Source organism: Phocoena phocoena, chromosome 5, assembly GCF_963924675.1.
Source record: "Phocoena phocoena chromosome 5, mPhoPho1.1, whole genome shotgun sequence".
Taxonomy (NCBI): domain Eukaryota; kingdom Metazoa; phylum Chordata; class Mammalia; order Artiodactyla; family Phocoenidae; genus Phocoena; species Phocoena phocoena.
In genome coordinates this window covers 9675751-9696113 of record NC_089223.1, presented here as the reverse complement: position 1 = coordinate 9696113, position 20363 = coordinate 9675751, and the positions used below count along the sequence as shown (strand labels likewise).

The window sequence follows — 20363 nt, the reverse complement described above, 5'->3', positions numbered from 1 at the left end:
CTTGCTGGTATTGGAGAATTGCTTGTTGTTGTGGGAAAGCCTACACACACACACACACACACACACACACACACTGAAACTGCGTCCACAAATATAATTTATCTCCTTAGCTTCTCTTGGCTGTGACAGTTTCTCAGACTTCCCTTGTTTCTCATGACCTTACCAATATTGAGAAGTACTGGTATATTATAGAATCCTCCTCCATTAAAATTCTTCTGATATTTTCCTCATGATTAAACTGAGGTTATGGGTTTTAGATGGAAGATTATGGAGGTAAAGCTATTTTTATGACATCATACACATATCAACTGTACAGATTTCTCCACTGTAACAGTATTATTATTTTTTTCACCCCTACCATACTACACTCCTTGCAAAGAAGTCATTATGTGCAACCCATACTTTAGGCGTGGGAAATTATGCTCCCCTCCTTTAAGGTAAAGTATCTGTATAATTTATTTGGAGCAAATGACAATTTCTAATAAACAAAGATATTTACTTCCTATAAAAGAAAATAAGAATTTGCTATCAACTTAATCCTGTGGGTTGATTTATTTTATTCTACTTACTATATTTTCAACATGACTTTTATTTCTCTAAAGCAATCGAGAAAATGAAAATGAGTACATTATGTTTCTTCATCCAAAAGCACTTTGACAAAATAGTTAATACTCCAGCAAATCTCTGTATAAATGAAATTTGCTTTGTAACAAATATGGTCTGGTTAAAGAGAAGCATACATAGTATGATTTATTTCTTCATCTAATACACTTGAAATGCCTCATGATCTATAATTACTCTCAGGAATTTTCAATCAAACATTATTATGGATCATTGAATTGTATCTTAATCTTTTTATAAGGATAATATTTTTATGAGCTAAACCCTTTTTGCCATATTTTTATAATGAATTCATGCATCCATTTATTCATTGCTTAATTCTCTCTGATATCTCTCTCGTCCCTCTCCTGCCACCCCTTCCCTTCCCTCTCTCCCCTCTCTCCCAAGATTTACATGACATGTGCACACATACACACAAACACACTCACTCAACTACTTCTGTTCTAACAAAACCACAGAGCATGCCTATGGGAACAGGGTATATGCCTTTCTTTACTACAGCCTATGAGCATGTTTTAAAAAGCTATTCATTGAACTCTACTTATTTATAATGCACAAAATAAAACACTGACAAGAAAAACAAAAGAGTTCAATTTGATTTGTTTTAGTCACACACAGATTCACCTCTATGTAAATGTCCCTAAAAGATATTTACAACAGTTTTATTTTTTATTCTTCCATAAGCACAGAAATTTAAATGTATACTTTTTGTTATTAATTCTCGAATTTTCATGACATAGGCGCTTTCCTGACAGCTTTGGTATTAAGAGAAAGATTTAAATCATATTTAGCATCTGTCTAATTTTGCAAATTCTAAGCTAAACAGTATCTCTCATAGGATGAGTGGCATCCCTATGCAGGCATCAGAGGCTATACTTATTACTAATAAATGACCAAATGTGTGAGAATAAATTCAGAGACCTAAGGTAAAACCATCTGTGTATTTATAGACAGACAAGGTAAACAAGAAGCACCTCCTAAAGTAAATACACGTGAGACACGTGTCATAAAGTATTTTGCCTAGGAGAACACACTCTTCAGCTGCAAACTTGGTTCACCTTCATCAATGAGTTTCATTTAAGACATCACTTTGACATTCTGATTTTCATATTATTTACTTAATATTTTACTATATAAAAATAAATATATATTTTTCTATATAATTCTGTTACCCAATAAATGTATGAAAGCATTTCCTTTTTTGTTGTTGGGGAAAGAAAGATATAGTCAGAGAAAGATGGTAATGCATCAACAGGAGGAGAAAAATAAAAAGGACAGGTTCAACTGTGAAATTCTGCTTAATAAAACAACTCTGCATAATAGGATAAAGCTTCTGTATTCTTAGCAAATATATTCATCTCCTGAGGAGTACTGAAAATATAAAGATAGAAAGGAAAAATTAAAGTGAGATTAGCATAACACTTGTTTGATTTAGAACCTATGGGCATGATATCTGCAAACTGGATCAAGGAGGATCTGTCAGTGCTAAAAATCTGGCTAATATAACAAAACCACAGGTATGCCTCTTAGAGAAATGAGTTTCTGTTCCTGGTGACTATAATAAAAGATAGATTGCAAAATGGGGCTGATTAACACTATATTCTAATCATTAAGAGTATAGTTTGCTTTATTCTAGAACAACGAAAATCTCATCATGCCTCTAAGCTCAAAATTAACACATACAAATGTGTATTACTGAATACAGTTAAAGTCAAATTTAAAATACACTTGGAATTTCAGATCTACATTTTATCATGTGTATATACACTCAAGATCATAGAGTTGATAAAAAAAAATACCCCTGCTTAAATTTTTGTTTAAAGTGTGGTCTTCTTTCCACTAGGTGTTCAGTCATGTTTCATGAAAATAATCACTATAGCTTTGGACTACATCTATTGGATAAAGTCAATCACAAATTTTTAAAAGATGCCATAATAGGGTCTTAGAGTACATTATCTACACTCATAGTTGCTTAACAAATATTTAGCATATTGTAATTTATAATATTCATTAATGTTATTAGAATATATATGCAAAAGGTTAATCCAAAGCCTTCCATTCTATATTCCTTATTTTTGCAAGTTAGATGATGCTGAGTAAGTCACTTTACACATGGATTTAAATTTCCTCGTATACAAAGATTGCTGGATTAGAACATATCTAAGTTCCCATCTTTTTCTAAAATGATATGATAGAGAAATGTTTTTCTCTATGTTAGAGAAAAAGATCCTCAAAGAAATAAGCAACTGAACTAGGAAAAGTATCTGTATTAGTTACCACTACAGTAAAAAATATGAATACAGCTTTGGCTACTCGACACACAAAAATGACCCTTAGGGGCTTCCCTGGTGGCGCAGTGGTTGAGAGTCCGTCTGCCAATGCAGGGGACACGGGTTCGTGCCCCTGTCCGGAAAGATCCCACATGCTGCAGAGCGGCTAGGCCCGTGAGCCATGGCCGCTGCGCCTGAGCGTCTGGAGCCTGTTTTCCGCAACGGGAGAGGCCACAGCAGTGAGAGGCCCGCGTACCACAAAAAAAAAAAAAAAAAATGAACCTTAACATTTACAAACTGTCTACTATCTGGTTAGAAAGAACGCTGCCTTTGATAATTACTGACTTTTAAATATTTGCCCTTGAAGTATATTTTTACTTTCTGTAGATATATTACTTCCATATCCCACAGAAACACATTTAAAAATATTCTTAAAAAGAATAATCTAGAATTCTTTTAGACATTTGCCTTGAGAAGATTGTCCAGAACAACTTAAAAGCAACTCTGCTGGTCAGAGAAGCACAGAGTTATTCAGAAAAGCATATTGCCAAGTACCAATTCATAGAACTATAATTCCTGGTTAATATATATATTTTTAAAACTTTTTGGCCATGCTGCGTGGCATGTGGGAGCTTAGTTCCCTGACCAGGGATCAAACCTACGCCCCCTACGTTGAAAGCACAGAGTCATAACCACTGGACCACCAGGGAAGTCCCGCTGGTTAACATTTTATAACGATTTTTATTGATATATATCATCAGACTCATATATTTGAAATTAACAAGTCATCCTTTTGTTCCAATACTTAACACATTTAGTATTTTATTTTATAGCAAAAGTAAAAAACAAAGCCCTATTTTGTTTTCAACTATTTAAAAACACATGAGAAAAAAGAAAAATAGTAATAGGATTAAAAATTGCATAAATAATTCCTAATCTTTGCTTTTGAAGTTCAGACAAATTATTTACTTCTTTAATCTTTTCTTTATTACTAATTCCTGCTCATAGAATTCTTTCCCACCTGAGACTTTACTGCACTTTAAATAAGTAAGTACAACCTCTCCTGAAGCCATGCTTCCTAATGCAGTCCACAGAAACATCTCTTTCCCCTGAACATATCAACAATATATTTATTTAGCCCTTAACATCATTGCCTAGTATCACCTTTATTTTCTCCTGTGCACATACTGACTTTTTAAAATAATATCTTTATTGGAGTATAATTGCTTTACAGTGTTGTTAGTTTCTGCTGTACAACAAAGTGAATCAGTTATACGTATACATATATCCCCATATCCGCTCCCTCTTGAGCCTCCCTCCCACCCTCCCTATCCCACACCTCTAAGTCATCACAAAGCATCAAGCTGATTTCCCTGTGCTATACAGCGGCTTTCCACTAGCCGCCGATTTTATGTTTGGTAGTATATATATGTCAATGCCACTCTCTCACTTTGTCTCAGCTTCCCCTTCCCCAACTGTGTCCTCAAGTCCATTCTCTATGGCTGCGTCTTTATTCCTATCCTGCCACTAGGTTCATCAGTACTGTTTTTTTAGATTCCATACATGTGCGTTAGGATACAGTATTTGTTTTTCTCTTTCTGACTTACTTCACTCTGTATGACAGACTCTAGGTCCCTCCACCTGATTACAAATAACTCAATTTCGTCCCTTTTTATGGCTGAGTAATATTCCATTGTATATAGGAGCCACATCTTCTTTATCCATTCATCTATAGATGGACACTTGGGTTGCTTCTATGTCCTGGCTATTGTAAATAGTGCTGCAAAGAACATTGTGGTACATGACTCTTTGAATTATGGTTTTCTCAGGGTATATGCCCAGTAGTGGGATTGCTGGGTCACATGGTAGTTCTATTTTTAGTTTTTTAAGGAACCTCCTTACTGTTCTCCATAGTGGCTATACCAATTTACATTCCCACCAACAGTGCAAGAGGGTTCCCTTTTCTCCCCACCCTTGCCAGCATTTACTGTTTGTAGATTTTTTGATGATGGCCATTCTGACCAGTGTGAAGTGATACCTCATTGTGGTTTTGACTTGCATTTCTCTAATGATTAGTGATGTTGAGCATCTTTTCATGTGTTTGTTGGCAGTCTGTGTATCTTCTTTGGAGCAATGTCTATTTACGTCTTCTGCCCATTTTTGGATTGGGTTGTTTGCTTTTTTGATACTGAGCTGCATGAGCTGCTTGTATATTTTGGAGATTAATCCTTTGTCAGTTGCTTCATTTGCAAATATTTTCTCCCACTCCGAGGGCTCTCTTTTCGTCTTGTTTATAGTTTCCTTTGCTGTGCACAAGCTTTTACATTTCATTTTGTCCCACTTGTTTATTTTTATTTCCATTACTCTAGGAAGTGGATCAAAAAGGATCTTGCTGTGATTTATGTCATAGAGTGTTCTGCCTATGTTTTCCTCTAAGAGTTTGATAGTGTCTGGCCTTACATTTAGGTCTTTAATCCATTTTTTTACTTTTGTGTATGGTGTTAGAGAGTGTTCTGATTTCATTCAAACAGATCAGTGGTTTCAGACTTTGTTTTAGCAGTTGAACACTGATAATTAATAAGAAAGGAAAGAACATTTCAGGATCAGAAGACAGCACTTCAAACATCATACGGGCAAGAAGGAACACGATTCATTCAAGTCACTCAGCTAGTGCCATTTACTCCCTACTCTGCCAAAGCACGCTGGGCTTCCTTGATGTTCCTCAACGTGTCACACTTTCCTCTAAGAATTCCAATTTGCTAAGCCATTTCCCCCACCACCTCACTGAACACCCACTTATCCTTCATGTAAAAGCTCAAATATCACCTCCTCAGGAAGTCTTTTCTTGCCAAGATGGCTACATCCTTCCACTGCATACTGCTGTTTTCTTCCTTAACAATCATTTAAAAATAGAATTTTCCATTAGGCCATATGCTACATGGCCCGTGTCTGCTACCATAATCTTAGGGCTGATAGTACACCTTCAATAATTATTTGCTTGAAGTCAATCTTGCTATGTAGAAAAAGTGGTGAGTATTGAAGTTTGGGAACTTTGTAAGCCACACTAATGAAACTGGAATTTATAATGAAAGCAATAGGGAATACTGAAAATTTTAAAGATACGTCAGTGACCAATATCAGGTTGGCATGCTAGCATACCTTGTGGGCAATATGGAGAATGGATTAGAGGAGGTCAAACTTAAAACAGGAGGCAAGCATGTAAGGAGATAGAGACAAGATGCAGCAGCGTCATCTAGTTGGGAGAGCCCTACCTTTGAGAGGAAAACGCTCTGCTAAACGGTTTTAGAGGTGGAGCCTCTGCCTTCGGGCCTATGAGCCAGCTGACACCTGGCCCTGAGAGTAGCCTGTAGATCTCCTTCGCATGAATTGAAGAAGGAAAAAGGACAAATGGGCCAGAATTTGGAGAAGAATGTGGCTGTAGGAAAGAAACTGAGGAAAGTCCAGAACTGAGAGCAAAATGAAACTCCTGAATACACTGTCTACCTTCTCTCTCACCGGAACTAGATGATTACTCCACCTTGACTCCAAATTCTGAAATAAAGTCAACATTAATCAGGAAAGTTTTTATTTGATAGAATTTTTTGTGTGCAGTGGGGGAAGAGATGGGAAATTGAAAGAGGACCTGAGTTCTGCATCAAGGTCGGCACTGAGGAAAACGAAAAAACAACGATGGCACTAATGGACATTTGGGCCAGAGAAAGGGCCTCAAAAACCAACTGGGTCACATAGAATTAGAGGAAAATGATCCTGGCCCAAATAAAGACTGAAACAGGAATTGTGGAGAGAAGGGTGTAGAATCAAGAATAGCTAAAAAGTAGCACCAGTTAAACCCGGTGACATCTGGCTTCAAGTTTCTGTCTGCATAATGTTGGTATCATTTGCCAAGAGATTAAATAAATAGAGAAGAACAAAGTAAGAGGCAGGAAGAATAAGGTTGATCTTGAATCTATTAAACCTAAAGCATATTACTGGGACTTCCCTGGTGGTCCAGTGGCTAAGACTCTGCACTCCCAATGCAGGGGGCCTGGGTTTGATCCCTGATTAGGGAACTAGATCCCACATGCCACAACTGAGTTCGCATGCCAGAAATAAAGATCCTCCATGCTGCAACTGAAGATCCAGGCATGCCGCAATTGAAGATCCCGTGTGCCGCAACTAAGACCCGGCACAGCCAAATAAATGAATAAAAATAAAAATAAATACAAAGCATATTACTGACATCGAGTAAAATTGTTAGCAGACTGCTATATACATATATCTGTACGTGAAAGAGGCTTAAGCCGGAGGTAGAGACTCTGGAGTCAGTATCTCTAAGTGATGGTCAAAGTTGACCTCTCTTATTTTCACAGAGTGATAACAATGTAGAATATGAGATAAAAATGTAATTCTTAGTAACAGAAATCTCTTCTCTAAAGGGTAGTTTTTTTTTTATACGTAAGGATAATGAAGATCATAGTAGGTAGGACTAGGAAAAAATATGAACATATAAATGCATGGATAAGCACAAAACAATAATGTATATGTCCCACGTACACAAGTACAGAATTATGAGTACTGCAGTTAGTACCATACTGAAGACGATAAATGTTTTACTTTTCAAAATAATAAAACAATGTTAAAGCAAATATGACTCTTTAAGGGTGCCCAATCAGAATTGGGGAGTATTCTGGATTCTTTAAATGTAGGCAATATGAAGTCAAAGATATACAGGTTAACACTTCACTCCTACGGCTCTCTCAAATTCCTATTATCTAAAGAAGGGGTACCCAACCCCTGGGACACAGACTGGTACCGGTCCACGGCCTGTTAGGAACCAGGCCACACAGCAGGAGGTGAGTGGTGGGCGAGTGAGTGAAGCTTCATCTGCCACTCACCATCGCTCACATTACCTCCTGAACCATCACCCAACCCCCCATGGAAAAACTGCCTTCCACGAAACTGGCCCCTGGTGCCAAAAAGTTTGGGGACCACTAATCTAAAGATATATATATTTTTGGATCTAAGACACCATTAATTGCAAGACACATTTTATGTAACAATTTAAAAGAAAAATAAAACCGCTGTCCATCTAGGACACGATGCTAAAATATCTTCATTATACTGGACTTCCCTGGCAGTCCAGTGGTTAAGACTCTGCACCCCCCAAACAGGGGGCACGGTTTCGATCCCTGGTCAGGGAACTAAGGTCCTACATGCCAAACAGTGCGGCCAAAAAATTAACAGAATTTTTAAAAAATCTTCATTATAAATACATCAATATCAGAGATAGTAAAATGTGAAATAATGTGACTCTTTAAATCATTAAAATATGTTATTAAGAAGAACCACCTGGTAAAATTAGTGATTACCTTTATTTCCATTTTCCTCAGAATATTTTTTACCATTATTACCCCCCAATAATATGTATTTTAATAATTTTCTGATCTATGAATACTCTAATGAGGGAGCAGATCCAGATTACTATTGGTGCCAAGATATCCAAAAAGTCCCGATCTTTCAGTGCATATGAGTAATGTTCAATTAGAAGACAAAATCTCACAAGGAGACAATAAAAAAAACCTTCCAGTTGTCTTAATCATCTTCAAATGTGGACATATTTGCAATGACAAGCTGGTTTAACCCATCATTCAGATAATATTTTTATATGTCCTATCGTTTTCAGGATGTTGAGAGCAGATTTTACTTGAGACAAAATTTTAAAATATTTCAGTCCAGGAGAGATTTCTTCTATCTAAACCTTATTCAGAATATCCATTTGCAGCCTAGGCTGGAGACGCTTTTGTCCTCTTACCCAAAGTATCCTGACTCAAAATAAGATATCAGAAAATTAAAGTAATTTCGTTAACAACCCCATATCTGGTTCTGTAGGCTCTTCAGAATGGGGATGGGGTCTCGTCTCCTATTTAATCTGGGCACTCGACTGCTGGCTGAGAGTGGATAACAAATCCTGATCAGAAACCTTATTTTACTATTTATGTTGCAGAGTTCAGATATGTCATCTTCAGAATCTAACATGATGTATGGATGATGAGACAATGACTTGATATGTGATGATGACACCTCAAACAACAGGGAAAATCTGGATGGATGATGCCTCCACCTAAAAATGGTCTATCCCTCTGTCTCCCTCAGTGGGGATTAACACCTAAAACTACCAACTCCCAAATAGGTGACTGTGTATATGAACATCATTTTACTATTTTACTGTCTTTATTGGAATAACTTAACTATTTCAAATAGCTTCACTGTTCATTACAGGGCTTTCCCAAAAGACCTACCAATTTTTCAGTAGAAAGCATCAACAGTTTATGCACTAAGAATCATCCTTTCACTTTAAAATCCTTGCCTTGTAGCTTCCACAAATCTTACATTCTGAAACTATTTTATCTAATCCCAGTCCCAGTCAAACCTTCAAACTGAAATATCTGCTTTAAACCAAATTCGAAATCTCTATAAATCCTAACTTGTTCTTTCCCCTCCAAAAGACAACCAGAGTTCATCAGAGGTGGCGTTTCGCCCTCGCTTCAGTAAGTAATAAACTGAGCAGTTTCTTATCAAAAGGTTGGGGAATCAGCATTGGACACAAATATCATGGCTCACTCAAATCTCCTAATTATTCAGACAAGTTGTGGTCTTTTCTAATTGTTTTCTTTACTAATTATTCAGACAAGGGTAGGTTATCCTAGCATACTAAGGTGTATGGTTAGAGAAAAAAAGTGGTCCTCATAAGAATGAGACCCCCAATTCCACTGTCAACTTTTAGAAGTTTTGGTTAATAAGATGGAGAAGCAGAACATAAATAAAAGGGTCAAGATGCTAGATGCTATGGTGACGCCTGATAAAATGATGCTATTAAAATTTTATAATCCAAGGAAAAGGGACTCTGTCATTGTTCTTGGTGTATACAATTACAACTTAATTTGTTGTAATAGTGCAAATGTTCATTATTATTTCTATCTTTTCTGCCTCAGGCACTGTAGAAAATTATGTTTCATGTCAGTGGTTATTTTTCTTGTTGGTGAACAATTTTAAAAACGTAAATATTCTACTTCTTCAGAAGAAAGACCAGCATTAGTTTTCTTAATTACTTGTTCGTTTCGATTGTGCCAGCTGATGTTGCTGGCATTATTCAAGCAATTGTGTGGAGATGTCACCACATAATTGTACAAGGCCATGAAATTCTATATTGAGACACATATTTTCTTTCTAATTGCTCCAGAAAAACTATGCTGAATGAAAGAAATCTTTTCCTTTGACTGTATCCTCTAATGAACTTAGGCCTTTGACTGCCCTTTTGCACAGAAGAGAGTTTATAACAGTATGAAATGCTACAATAGCAGGTTACAAGTAAATTCTATGACTTCATTAAAACTGTCATTTAATATTAAATTAGGTCAGAATGTGTAAACATTTTTCAGCTATAGTTATTAGACCTTAAAAACGGTTTCATCTAAAAGCCTTCTTTGTAGCTGAAGCAATTCTCTTGAAGTACATGCTACTACAAACTAATTGTGTGATATTGACCAAAGCCATTAAAACTCCAAATATTCATGGGGAGCAGAAGCAGCAGAGGCTCCACTTCATAATATCTGAAATTCCCTTTCAGTTAGGGCCTTTCTTCTGTCATTTAAATATGCCATTTAATATCATGAACCAAACATCGAAAACAATGCACCCAGGTGAACATCATATTGAAAACCGGTAAGTTTGAAATTTAAAAAATGCAATTGAAAGCGAAGTATCAAATTAATGAACTAATTATTGGTCAATCAATAAATTTATCTGCCAAAACCAAGAAATAAACAAAAACCATTAAAATTTTGATCTATCCTGAAAATAGACGTTACAGCCAATTGTACAGTCTTGAGTTTAAGTAATATCATGATCCCTAATACCCTACCAGTAGGCCATAAATAAATTACTGAATTTTCAAGAATGATAATTAGTAAACCTTCTCACAGCTCTCCTTTTCTTTATTCAGTCATTTGCAAGAATTGGGGGGAAGGAATATGGGGAGAAATATAAAAATTATATAAAAAGTATTTTAATAAAATATACTCCAATTGTGCAATCTAGAATCCTTATGAAATGATACTTTCTGGATAAAGTTTATGAAGAACTAAGGAACTGTTTCCTCTTAACATATTAAAGAGTTAAATAAAAACAGTTCAGATAGATATATTTCCTAAGTGAATTTTATAGCTTACTATCTTATCAGAGTATGCAGACTATAATTTTTTCTCAATGATTCAAGGCTATAATAATTTTTAAATGCAATGGAATAATATACTGCAATACAGTAATGCCTCATGACCTGCTGATGCAGATGGCGATGTCTGTTCTTACACTTAATGACCCTATACTATTCTGCTTTATGACTTTGCCTACTTTTCAAAGCTTTTTTGCCTTTTCCTCTTGCTTTTTTGCTAGTGGTATTTATTTTTCACCACATTCAGCATGTCTGCTTAAAGCAATCCTTTCCCCTTTTCTAAGATGTAACTATGATTTTCAGTGGGCTTGGAAAATATATAACCAAATATATTAGATTTGTACCATATAAAATCAGAAGCCGCAAAAAAAAAAAAAAAAAAAAAAAAAAAAATCAGAAGCCGCAAGATCCAGAAAGATAGTGAAAAAACCCTGTCATTTAATGTTAAGATCTGGGTTAATATTGGCTATACGAACTTCAGTAAGTTTTTAACCATAGAGTATTTGCTTCCTCTACTGTAGTTGGGATATATTAACACCTGTCTCAGAGTGTTATTGTGATAATCTGATGAGATAACATATTTGAAGTCCCTTGTAAACTGTAAAGCTGAATACAAATGTATGACAGGGTCACTATCATTATTATCAGAACACGATTGCCATCTAATGGCTACCAAGCAGATAACAGGTACTCTAAGCCTTTCAAGGCAGAAAAGAGCAACAGCACCAGGGGGTGAAACCCAGGAAATGACTTTTGTCCCAATTTTGTCCTCACTATAGTGTTACTCAAACACTGTATTACAAAGGAACATTTTTCAGTTTTGTTATAACTGCTTTTTCTAGCAGCTAAAGGTCACTGAGAGCTGTGTGAAAACATTAGGTAGGCACCAAGTCACCATGGAGTAACTTAAACCCTACTTCTGCCACTTATTATCTCTGCAGTCCTGGACCAATAATAACACTCTCTGGATCTCCATTCCTTCATTATCAAAGCAAGAATAGTAATAATTTCTAGAGAATTGTTGTTAGGATTAAATGGGGTAATCCAGGGCTTCCCTGGTGGCGCAGTGGTTGAGAGTCCGCCTGCCGATGCAGGGGATGCGGGTTTGTGCCCCGGCCCAGGAAGATCCCACATGTGGTGAAGCGGCTGGGCCCGTGAGCCATGGCCGCTGAGCCTGCGCGTCTGGAGCCTGTGCTCCGCAACGGTAGAGGCCACAGCAGTGAGAGGCCGGCGTACAGAAGAAAAAAAAAAAAAAAGGGGGGGGTAATCCAAAGTGCTTATAAATTATAGCTTACAAACAAAGCAAAAACAGAAACATATAAGTGTCTACACCAGTGCCTGGGACAACATGGATGCTCTAGTAAATAAATATAAGTTTCAGCTTCCTGCATGAAGTCAAAGGCAGACATTTATAAGTGATGCTTGTAACTAAGTTAATAGAAAGAAGAGTCAATTTAAAACAAAAGCTTCAGTGTACTTGTGATCTTAAAATTTTATATGAATTAATTTTATTAGTCAAAAAAGTCATAAAGATTAAACATAGAGCATTCAGAGTTAGCAAAACTTTGTTTGGGTTCCCCTGGGATATCTACTACCTGTAATATGTTATCAAAGCTTAAATTTTCTCAAATGTGCAAGGGGTTATTTACCTCATGGAATTGGCACACAGATTCAGTAAATGTTACTTATTATTCTTCTATTATTTTATGTAATGCTATAATCTATAAGTTTTGTAATTAATGATAGTCACAGAATTGTTGTGGTATTCTATAATTAAAATTTGAGAAATACTATACTTGCAAATGTAGTTGAGAGCTTCCACTAATAGAGACTGGAAATGTCACCAAAACTGGCAAAATCAGATTCCTATTAATGCTCAGGTACATCATATTTTATCATGGATATTGCAAAAAAATAGTATTTTCTATAGTTCTTAAAAAATATTATATGCTAGACATGTGGCAGAACATTCTACTCTGCTTTAAGTTATTATTCCTCATAACAAACTTATGAAGCAGATACTTTTACTGTCCCTATTTTCAGATGAGAAAGGGAAACTAGAGAGATTAAATAATTCGTTCAAGTTTACATAGCCTGACTGCAGCTGAGATCTGTCTAACTCCAGAGTCCAGATTTTTACCCACTACGTCATAATTCCAAAATTAAGTGTCATGTTCTTAGCTTTATACAATCATATTGAAAATAACTTACACACGCTTTTTCTGACCAAGACATGTCAAAGCTTGTAAAAACTTACAGTTGATTTTTATAATTTTCCCTGTGTGAACAATGTTGCAATTTGTACATTACCATTCAAAGCCACTAGGGTTTCATCTCAGCTCTGCTATTATCCGTTAAAAATTAATAACAAAAATTACCTCCTTAATTAACTCACTGCAGAATTTTATATTGCTTGTTCATCAAACTCAAAATAATTTAACAACTACCTAATTAATTCCTAACATATCATTGGACCATTACTTCCCTATTTGCACCTGGACATATACCAAGAGATACTGGCCCCAGGTGTTTTTAGATATACAGTCCAAAATAAATAACAAAAACAATAAAAAACTTCTTCACCCAATCATCCAAATGACCATTACATTATTTTCATCAAAGAATGATAAATAAGTAAAATATATTTTCAATTGAGTAACTCAACTGCAAATTGTAAACACCAAAATTTAATACAAAAGAACAGACTGGCTTTCTCTCTGAACATAAATGATTTACGTTAATAAGTTTTAAAGTATTTAACAGAAATTTATTCTTTCTCTGAGAAATTCCATTTTAAATATGTTGTGGTATATTGGACACATGACTAATATCTGAAAAAATATTTTCATGCATTTAACTGTATTGATTTTAACACAGAAACATACCACCTGTAATAAGCGAAGTGACTTAATTTTTGAATAATCAGTACTAAGAAAACACCATTTAAAATGTTAGATAATAAAAATTCAAATCACAAAGCATATTTTTAAATATATAGACTAATGATGAAGTATTAAGAAATTAAGAACTATGAAAAATAACCAACGATGGGACAAATTTTTTGACACGGAATTCAAGATTTCAAGAGAGTTAAGCAAATTGTACTGGGCTCTTATTTTATTCTAGGCAACTGTGAAAAGCATTTTACATGTAAATACGTCACCCATTTTGGTAGGACGATATTTTGAGATAGATAGTTTTATTGTCAATTGACAAATGAGGGAAAAGGGCTCAGGAAGATTGGATCACTCACCAAGGCTACCATGGCAAAGCTGCTTTTCTAACTTGGATGTGTCTGTCTCTACAGTGTCTGCTCTCTTTTGATATTAATTTGTGGTTTCTTTAATTTGAATGAATCTTTAAAATGCAACTTCCTCTCAGAAAGTTACTGTGAGGATAAGCTGAGATAGCTTAGACAAAGAGCATGGCTTATTACAGGCATTGTTTTCCTTCCTATCAACTTAGATCTCCAGCTACTAATTGCTAAAGGTTACACACAACCCACTCCTAGTATTAACAAAAGAAAGAATTGGAGAAATAGTATTTTAATGAATATGTTCCAAACAGGTAACATCAAAATGTGTTTTAGCCTCTTTTCCTTGCAACTTTAAATCATTTAGTTAATTATGATGCTTCACTGTCAAATTAGCCAGGTGCATGCTTCCCATCAGCTTCTACCACTATGAAGGTAATGCTAGGAGCAGCCTCAATAGACATGTGACCTCGCTGTAGTTCACTGTGCTAAAGAATAGGTATAGATTAAATACTCTAAAACCAAAACTCAAATTCTTATTCTTTATCGAACAGTACGCACTGTTTGATATTTAGCTGGTGTTTTGATTACTTCTATTTGTAGAAAACTTGTCTTTTTCTGTTACATAAGGGTTACATTTTGCAAACAGTTCATTTTGGAGGACTCACTGGGAAGTAATACTGCTTAATATTAGATATTCAACTAGACTTTATGGCAATTACCTTACGTCTGAGGAAAATGCTTGGCATCATTTACATTAACTATTTTCAACATTAAAATTAGCTGAGGGCTTCCCTGGTGGTGCAGTGGTTGACAGTCCGCCTGCCGATGCAGGGGACACGGGTTCATGCCCCGGTCCGGGAAGATCCCACATGCCGCAGAGCGGCTGGGCCCGTGAGCCATGGCCGCTGAGCCTGTGCGTCCAGAGCCTGTGCTCCGCATGGGAGAGGCCACAGCAGTGAGAGGCCCGCGTACCGCAAAAAAAAAAAATAATAATAAATTAGCTGAGGAATATGAACTATGGACAAGGAACTAGATTTTATTTTGGGATTAAGCAAGCTCCTCATAAAGCTCCTAGCTTTTGCCACACTGATGTGTTACCATTTAGAATTTCTTCTGCTGAACTGGTAACATGATGCTACCAGCTTGCATTGAAAGGAGTTGCTGAGGAAACTATTGATATCAAATAATTTATACCTTATAAAGACATGTGAGCAAAGTATCTTTCAGTTCTCAGTAACAAGAATTCCTTTATTTTAAAAAGGGCATTGACTGAATGATGATTGATGGTATATATATATATATATATATATATTTTTTTTTTTTTTTTTTTTTTTTTTGCGGTACGCGGGCCTCTCACTGTTGTGGCCTCTCCCGTTGCGGAGCACAGGCTCCGGACGCGCAGGTTCAGTGGCCATGGCTCACAGGCCTAACCACTCCGCGGCATGTGGGATCTTCCCGGACTGGGACATGAACCCACGTCCCCTGCATCGGCAGGCGGGCTCTCAACCACTGCGCCACCAGGGAAGCCCGATGGTATATATTTTTAATCATGCAATTGGTTCTGTTTCTTTCTTCACATATGCTAGTAGTATACTCCAAGTAACATGTTTCGGTCTCTGAGGTAATACTAGTATACATTTTGTGTGCCAAACTTATCTGTGGCTTCACTTTATTTTTCATATCCTTCTTTAATCATTACCTTATTTTCTTGAATGATTATTTTGTAAGATGCTTAAATTAATAGAAAAAAATCCTAATCACAAAAATGTAAAACTACATAAAGAAAACTAGGCAAAAATATATTTCTGGTATTTTTCCTTTGACAGATTATGTAGTTCATAACATGCATTTCAGGGTAAATAAAATTTTCAGGGCACCTGTTTGAGTCTTAGAGATACTAAATGCTAGTAAATCTTGTGAGTACTTTTATTTTTCAAAAGGCTGTTGAGGTATATCTAACCAACATCACTGCTAATATCTTGCATGACTCCATCTGTGGCAAAAACACCACCATATCAACATGAATAAGACAGTAAAGAAAGATAAAAAGTGGGAAGGTCACTAATATACTTTTTAATTTATCAAATTATAACTGATAGCATCTCATATTTTTAATTAAAAAATAACTGGTCATATGTGCATTATAAATGATGCATTAAACAGAAAAACAGTAAATATAATAATTTACTACAGGGGAAATGGAATGCCTGGTATTAAACCAATTGATAATCCTATGTTTAAACATGATGCATATTAACTGAACATAAAAAAATTTCCAGAAAAGTAATTTAAACATTAATTGCAGAAAACATAATAAAAGACATCTGGAAGGCTTATCCACAGGATTTTTAATCTAAAATCTTAGCTTTTATATTAGAATTTAAAAGATAATATTAGATAATGCCAAGATCAGAGTAAGTTATTCAGAATAGTTGCTTTTATTTTTTCTCCTTAAGGCAAGTCTCCTTTCGGGAACTCACTTTGAATTCATACACCTTTTTTTCATTGAAATTGTCCTTTCTTGCTTTCATTTAAAAAAAAAAAGATAATATCCACTTACTGCACTTTAAAACAGATATTTTATTTATACTACTATTTATTCATACTACCTCTTTTTTAGGAAGGAAGTGTGTTAATTTAGGACTCCATAGATATATTTACATATTAAAAGGATTCATGAAACATTATTCATATTGTTCACTGCACTGGTCAACTTTTGAAAATCTAACTGAAAACATATAATTCATTTTTAGATGAAAATACAGATAGCAAGAATCAAATAAGAACATTAAAAGATGTCCACAGTAACATAAGTAGTAGAATTAAATGGTACCATTATTTTAGTGCTCAGACTTTTGAAAATGACTTTTATTTAAACCAGTATTTTAGAATGTTTAGTATTAATGAGCTTTTTACCAGTATCATTTATCAATAATAAGCTTCTTATATTCTGATAAGACCTTTAATTATGTTGCTTAAAAAAAAACCAAATTGTATAAAACCAATTCAACCAAAAATTCTTCTTTCTGAGCTAATGTACATAAAGAGATATTTGTGGCTTTTTTCAAACCCCATAATGTGGCATCCAAAGTGAAATAGGTTTTCATTTTATTAAGTAACATTAAACAAACCTAAGTCACTTTAAGGACTATCTCACTTATTATAACTGTACTTCAGATATGCAAAGTAACATCATTTATCTTATGAACAATTTGGTTAACTCAGTTGATTCATAAGGTACCCTAGTTCTGGTTTCAACCAAGTTATCTACACCTTGAGGCAGATTCAGGAGATCCATCATATTTGTTATATCACTTTTTAAAATAAACTAATAAAGTTCATTGCACCCATTATTTTATAAAAGAGAAATTAAAGTTTACAAATGCTCATTTTGTTCCCAAGCAAATAAATTGAGGTAACTCTTTTATATTTTTAAGGCATTCTTTGCTCTTTATCATGGTTGCCCAACAAACACAGCTGAGATGTCTATGTTGTCTATAATTCTGCTTACTTATTACTTGGTTTTATTTTTATTGTGAAAATCTTTAAAAATACCTAAAATAGAGAAAACATTACAACTCATCAATGAAAGTTTCACCCCAAGCACCTATTTCTGAGCTTTGATAATTTTCAATAATTTACCAACATTGCTTCATCTATTCCCTCCTCCATACTGTTGGTAAAGCAAATCTCAGATACCATATTATTTCAACCACATGCGTCTCTATGAAGAGTTTTCCTCAAAGACAAAACCAAAGAAAAATATTTAGCACCCAACAAAATAAAAATAATTCTGTGATAATAATTCCATCACTACTCAGACTTCTCTGATAAACTCTGAAATATATTTGCATAGTGTTTTTATGTTTTGACACAAAGATGTCACATGGCATTTGCTCTTTTAATCTACAATACCCCTCCCCTTTTTAACATGCCATTTATTTGTTGAAAAAACCAGACCATTTACCCTGTAGAATGCCCCATACCTATGTTTGCTTGCTGGCAATCCCATCATTCCATTTAACATTCCCTCTCTCCTCACCCCAATATTTCCTGTAAAATCATTATTTAATCAAGAGACAAATAGATTTAAGTACTTGTGGGCAGGAGTGGTATTGCTGTGTACTTCTCTAGTCATTGCATTAAGAGGGACAAAATGTCTAGTTGTTACACTTGTAGTGAAGTTAGTGATCAGTGACCTTAGGTACTGCCTAATTCATCACTGCAAAGTTCTTCACCTTTACAATCATGCTATAGCACATATCGACACCATCATTATTCCTTTTAATGACTGCTTAGTGTACCATTGTATATTCAACCAATGTCCTATTGAAGGACATTTGAGGTTTTCCAATATTTTGTTTTTGCAAGTATTTTGCAATAAATCGTTATTTGCATATATTAATTTGTATATTTCCAGTGTGTTAGGATTAAATTACTAGATGTTGGATAGCGGGATCTAAAGATAAATGTTTGTATAGCAAAAACTAGATACTGACATATTTCCCACCAAAATGTATACATTGTCACCATGTGTGACTCTTTCAATACAAATACACATGAATGATGAAATTGTATAAGGTACCTGCATAAAAGTGAGAAAAATCTACATTTTTAAAAGAGTATCTGTCAAATCAACTGCAGGAAGAATGTCTCAAGAAATGGTTATCCTAAATATACATTTAAGCAGAAAAAATTTTTATTTAGCTCCTTTTTGATATTAGCCTAAAATAAGAGTGTAAAAAAAACATAGTTATTTCCTTCTTTTGACAATTGTTACTATGACATTATTTATAATATAAAAATACTGCATGAACAAAAATTCATCTTAAAATATTACAGCTGGAAACAACCTCAGAGATTATGTCTAATTCCTAAAAGTTAAAAACATGGACAATAAATTCCAAGAGGTTGGTTTTCTTAAATGTATGCAGTATGACTCAAGATTTTAAAGCTTTAATGTTACTTCTACTTTAACTTGAAAACGACTAAGTTCAAGGTATTATTAGTAGTAAAAAATAAATAAATAAAAACTTGCCTTTCTAGTCAAATATCTAAATTTGAGTGAACAATTAATTCCTATGTCCTACAGAAGGAATAATTTTGGTATTTGAAGACATTACACTTTATGCCTTAATACAAATTTAAACTATTACAAATATAGTGGGCTCCCTTCTTCATTCATTCAGCAAGAATTTATTTATCTCACACTATAACCCTGTGTGTGTGTGTGTGTGTGTGTGTTTATGAGTGTGTACTTGTGGTTGCTATTGGTAATTACTAATTTTGAGGTCAACCTTATCACATTAACATTAACCACCATAGTTATTACTGAGGTGGCTAAGATTTGAAAGAGTAAACTTGGTCCACCAAACTTTCGTTTGGTTATATAAAATAAATGAAAAATGGGATTATAATTGTTGTCTCCCCCCTGCCAGAAAAGAAAATATTAACTTTATCATTAACTGTTTCATTAGAATTTCCCTCTTTGAAAGAACTTTTGTTTTATAATTTTTTCTTATTTAATAATTATCTTCCAACCAAATTTATATTTTCATAATAGATTGTAAGATAACCAGAATAATGTGTCCAGGGTACCTAGCATGTGCCTTGCACACAGAACACAGAAACTGGGGATTGAAAAGACTGAATGCAGCCTAAACAATATTTAGCTTATCAACGAAAGCTAAATGACTTGGACCAGAGTTGTATGATATTGTGCATTTATTCAATATTTACCTGAAGAATGAAGATTCTGTTCCTCTAAAAATTCCAAATCAAGCATTAGATCATCTTCATCCAGTTCACAAGATCCCAAATTATTCAAAACATCCTGAAAAAAAAGCAAAATCAATAGTCAGAAACCAAAACTCTGAGAACCTGAGGAAATATCCACATGTAGATGCCATGAAGCGAAAAAGTACTCAAAATTACAAAGGAAATGCTGTAACTGAACCCCAGAAATTGTTTATTTTATGAGCTTTAA

General features: G+C 34.7%; 1 protein-coding gene across 2 annotated transcripts in view; it reads right to left on the bottom strand.

Annotated features, from left to right (window-relative positions):
* Positions 1-20363, bottom strand: part of CCSER1 (coiled-coil serine rich protein 1) — a 1266496-nt gene that overhangs the window by 982962 nt on the left and 263171 nt on the right. For both annotated transcript variants that reach the window (XM_065877864.1, XM_065877863.1), the window contains one exon: positions 20117-20210. In XM_065877864.1, coding sequence (XP_065733936.1) covers positions 20117-20210 — 94 coding nt within the window. The remainder of the gene's footprint in view (positions 1-20116; positions 20211-20363) is intronic.